Source organism: Etheostoma cragini, chromosome 2, assembly GCF_013103735.1.
Source record: "Etheostoma cragini isolate CJK2018 chromosome 2, CSU_Ecrag_1.0, whole genome shotgun sequence".
NCBI classification, from domain to species: domain Eukaryota; kingdom Metazoa; phylum Chordata; class Actinopteri; order Perciformes; family Percidae; genus Etheostoma; species Etheostoma cragini.
This window is the reverse complement of record NC_048408.1, coordinates 29,725,944-29,730,967: the sequence shown is the minus strand read 5'-3', so window position 1 is coordinate 29,730,967 and position 5,024 is coordinate 29,725,944. Positions and strand designations below refer to the sequence as shown.

At 42.3% G+C, this 5,024-nt stretch overlaps 1 protein-coding gene across 1 annotated transcript in view; it reads right to left on the bottom strand.

Moving 5' to 3' along the window:
* The window catches only part of usp34 (ubiquitin specific peptidase 34), an 81,641-nt gene that overhangs the window by 13,091 nt on the left and 63,526 nt on the right, over window positions 1-5,024 (bottom strand). Inside the window, 4 exon segments of the mRNA XM_034884239.1 lie at window positions 244-397; window positions 551-702; window positions 2,744-2,818; window positions 2,971-3,139. Of these exon segments, the coding sequence (XP_034740130.1) occupies window positions 244-397; window positions 551-702; window positions 2,744-2,818; window positions 2,971-3,139 (550 nt within the window).

The window sequence follows — 5,024 nt, the reverse complement described above, 5'->3', positions numbered from 1 at the left end:
CTTAGAAATTAAGTGTTAACGAGCAGTTGGACAGGTGTACCTAATAAAGTGGCCGGTGAGTGTATATATGTATATATAAAAACGTGCACCCCAACAAGTGACTGGCTTTTGCCAGCATCAGCCTGATGAGAATTTGGACCCTTCTGGAGCTGGTTTTACTGTGTTACTGAGGTTATAATATAAATTTAATGTGAACATCCCCATCGCGCCATGTTCTGCGTGTCCTGTATGTGAAGAACCTACATGCTCGGCCAGGCGGTTGTTATAGCGACAGAGGCTGAAGATGAGGTTGCAGGTCTGCCGGATGTTGATGCCGTCTCTGATGTGCTGGAAGAGGAAGGGGAAGCCTTTCCCTCCGGTCAGCGCCGCCATGTCGCTCTGAGACAGAGTCAGGTGTCTGGAGAGCGGGGGGATGGGGGGAGGAGAAGGAGAGAGAGAGAGAGAGAGAGAGAGAGAGAGAGAGAGAGAGAGAGAGAGAGAAACACAGTGTGAGCTCCTGCAGCGTTAAAGATAACATTGGTTTGACCTTGTCTACGACGTGGAGTCGTACCTCTCGGAGCGAGACTGCTCCACCAGCAGAGCGATGAGGGCGATCATCTTCTCCAGAGCTGCAGGACGATACTTCTCCTCCGCCAGGGACAGGATGTCCTCCTCCTCGTCCTCCTCCTCTCCCTCCTCCTCCGACAGCACCTCCACCTGAGGCTGCAGAAAGCACATTACATCACATCACATCACAAGTCATTTAGCTGACGCTTTTATCCAAATTGACTTGAATCTATACTATTGTTACTTACTTTTGCTATATTATTTATAGGGCTGTCAAAAATAGCGCGTTAACGACGTTAATTAGTTGTTTGTTGTTAATTACGTCAATTTTTTTAACGCATTTCACGCATGCGCAGTGTGACAAATTATTCAGGTCAGGAAAGTGGTTGGGAGCTAGAGGCGAGATGGAGCAAGGTGAGCAGAATGGGCCTATTGACGGATTCAAATATAAAAAGAATGATGATGGTACAGTTAACAAGTACAAGGTTATTTGCAAGATTTGTAACGAGGAGTTTCTATTTCACCGGAGCTGTTCAAGCTCGAGGTACCACGTCAACGCCAAACATGCGTTTGCTGGGCCGTCAGGTTTGCGCCGGACCACGCTGAATGTTCGCAGGACATTAACAAAATCAACCTCAGATAATTTGACCAACGCAATAGCAAAATGGATTGCAAAGGATTGTAGAGCCATTAGCATTGTAGAAGACTCAGGTTTCCTTGATGTTTTGAAGCGGCGTCTCAAGACTCATCCTATACGCCACCGTCGAGAGCCACAGTTACGACAAAAATCCACGAGCTCTATGAAAACGAAAAAGAAAAAAGGAAATAGGTCTTGGCTCAAGTAAATCATATCGCCCTGACAGGAGACCACTGGACATCAGCGAGTAACAACAATTACCTCGGAGCAACGGCACATTTCTTCTTTTGCGCTGACTATATTAAAAACTGAGGAGCGTCATTTTGCGGGGGCTTGTAAAGAACAGTTCCTTTCTGTGGCACGCAAGTGGACATCGAGGGCAAGACGACAACCATTGGGACTGACAGTGCACATAATATTAAAATTATGTATCTGTGTCCTGTTATTTATCTTTTGGTATGCATTTCAGAAACAAAATGGTTAGGATTCAGGTGTAATTGCAAAAAGTGATTAATGCTGATTAATCCACTGAAAATTCTGATTAATTTGATTAAAAATTTTAATCATTTGACAGCCCTAATTATTTAATTACATTTTATTCTATTTAAATCTCACATCACTTATTCACTTACACTGCAATATTTTTTGTACTATGGCCACCTAACTTCACTTACCAATATCTTTTATATAATGCCACTTTCCATTCATTCATTACTTTTTGCCAATTCTCTGTTTTAACACTGTTTTTTGTTGTTGTTTTCACTGTAGAAAACTGCTTCTGTAACAAGGGAATTTCCCCATTGTGGGATGAATAAAGTATAATCTAATCTCTAATCTACATATGTCTGAGGCCAAGTGTCTTACTCAGGATTTTCGGGCTTTCCCCCTTTCTGGTCCCCGCCTCTGCTAATTTATGTATTTGTCCCCGGGGGGACCGTGTTTAGCCAGAAAAAGTGAGCGTTACACGGTAATGACAGTTAAGTTTAGGCACCAAAAAGACATGTTAGGTTTAGCAAAAAGATCGTAGTTTTGCATTCAAACTCTCGAGGAACAGACGAGCGTCTCCTGGGTGAAAAAAAGTATTTTGTTTTCGCCGGAAAGTGAACTAAGCACCCTGGCTTCAAAGGGCTGTGTTTTTTGTCAACACCACGTTATTTCATTCTGAGAATTTTTTCTAATGAATATTGAAATCCATAAATAAATGTTTTGCCATGGCCGGCAGAGTGGCTTTATATCCATGGTGGTATAGGATGGGGTTTCATGCATGCTTGGTTTTTCCTCTGGCACCACCTACAGCCTGTAGTCCAATTTGGTAAAATCCACTGCTCCATGTTCAGATGCACCAATCAGGGCAAGGGGGGTGTCTAACTGCGTGGAAATCACTGTTCATGCTTAACCTGCCAAAGGGCTGTAGACTCCATTATCACATATAACAAGACAGAAGGCCAATAAATAAAAGCAATATGTAACAACTCAGATAGAAACCAATACAAAAATATTATAGTAGATAAATACAGTGAGTTGAGAAACATAAATAAAGTAATCAGTGTGTAAACTTACATTCTCAGGGCCTTTGGTTCCCATGTAGAAGTGCACCATGATGGAAATAGCTTGTAGTGACAACAAGAACTGACTCTGAAGACACAAAACAGACAACAACCACTTAAATATAATATAAATATTAAAAACAAAAGAATGAAAAAACGTTAGCAAGTCTGATGCAGCGTTGGATGCCAAACATCTTTCAGACTACAAGCATTAAACTCAGTGTAGCCGCTGAGACCGACCTCCTCCTCGCCCATCTTGGCGAACTCGTAGAGAAAGGCGAAGTACTCCGTCAGGTGTTTGCTGTGGGGCTTGACGCCGTGCTCCATGATGGACAGCAGCGTCTTCACGAAGCGAGTGACGCAGGACCGGCTGCCGATGTCCTCCACCGGACCGTCCATGTCGTCGGAGCTGAGGCACGGAGAGAAAGCAAAGAGGTTTTTAAAGATTCTCTCTTTTTGGATTTTTGTGGCCTTTATTTGAGAGGGCAGCTGAAGACAGGAAAGTGGGGAGAAAGAGAGAGAGAGAGAGAGAGAGAGAGAGAGAGAGAGAGAGAGAGAGAGAGAGAGAGAGAGAGAGAGAGAGAGAGAGAGAGAGAGAGAGAGAGAGAGAGAGAGAGAGAGAGAGAGAGAGGAGGCAATGACATGCGGCAAAAGGTGACCAGATTCAGCTTAAAACTTTTTGTTTTAATGTTTCTACACAGAAGAAAGCTAAAAATAAGGACACTAAATGTGGAGAAAGAGGTAAAAATAAACCGATTACGTTCATCCAAGTAGGTAAAGAAACAGATAAGCCATGTGGAGGAGGGTCAAAGACGCGTGTTTGTGTTTTTTGTGTTATTGCGTGTGTGTTTTCTGTGTTATTGTGTGTGCGTTCTTTTTAGAGCAAGATCAAACACAAGAATTAGGAGGTTTATACAAAAGTTTGTGCTTGACCTCTTGCCTTGAATGCATTGTGTGTGTGTCTCTCTGAGTGGTTTTGTGAGTTTTACGGGTGCGTTTGTGTGTCTTTGTATGTGTGTGGGTTTTTGTGAGTGTGTGCTTGGCCTCTTGCTGTCTATCTGGAGTGTGTGTGTGTGTGTCTCTCTCTCTGTGTGTTTTCTGGGTGCGTTTGTGTGTTTATGTATGTGTTGTGTGTGGGTTTTAGTGTCTGTGTTTGTTTTTCTGTGTGCATTTTTGTGGGTTTTGTATGTGTGTGGGTTTTTGTGTTTGTATTTTCTGTATGCGTTTGTGAGTTTTTGTATGTGTGTGTGCGTTTGAGTTTTTGTATGTGTGTGTGGGTTTGTTTTTCTGTGTTCGTTTGTGGGTTTTTGTATGTGTGTGGGTTTTTGTGTACGTGTTTGTTTTTCTTTGTGTGTGTATTTTCTGTGTGTGTTTTCGTATGTGTGTGGGTTTGTCTGTGTGTGTGGGTTTGTGTGTGTGTGTCTTTGTTTCTCCGTGTGCATTTTTGTATGTGTGTGGGTTTTTGTACGTCTGTGTGATAGTGTGTTGTTTTTTGTGTGTTTTTGTTTTTTGTGTTATCGTGTGTGTTTTCTGTGTTTGTGTGTGTTATTGTGTGTCTCAGTAATGTGGAGCCTCAGATCTTTCTCAGAGCCCAGAGTGACGGAGACACTGAGTGACACGAGGCTCCAGTGTTGATCTCTGTCGCCACCCGATTCCACAGACACACACATTTGTGCTGCAGACCAACAATGGCACAGTTACATATCGTCTTTAAATCCGACTGGTTGAGGAGCACCTGAACCTTACAATGCTAGTATGGAAAAAAATCAGCTTCTTTAATCAGGAGCACCTGAACCTTACAATGTTAGTATGGAAAAAATCAACTTCTTTAATCAGGAGCACCTGAACCTTACAATGTTAGTATGGAAAAAATCAACTTCTTTAATCAGGAGCACCTGAACCTTACAATGCTAGTATGGAAAAATCAGCTTCTTTAATCAGGAGCACCTGAACCTTACAATGTTAGTATGGAAAAATCAGCTTCTTTAATCAGGAGCACCTGAACCTTACAATGTTAGTATGGAAAAATCAGCTTCTTTAATCAGGAGCACCTGAACCTTACAATGCTAGTATGGAAAAATCAGCTTATTTTAATCAGGAGCACCTGAACCTTACAATGCTAGTATGGAAAAATCAGCTTCCAGAACTACTAGATGTGTGATGTGAACTCATCTGGTTTGAAAATTTTAGAGGGCCTGTTGTGCTTAGAACAGCTAGTTTGTGTGGTGTACAGTTCATTTACATACGTTTGTGTGGTGTACAGTTCATTTACATACGTTTGTGTGGTGTACAGT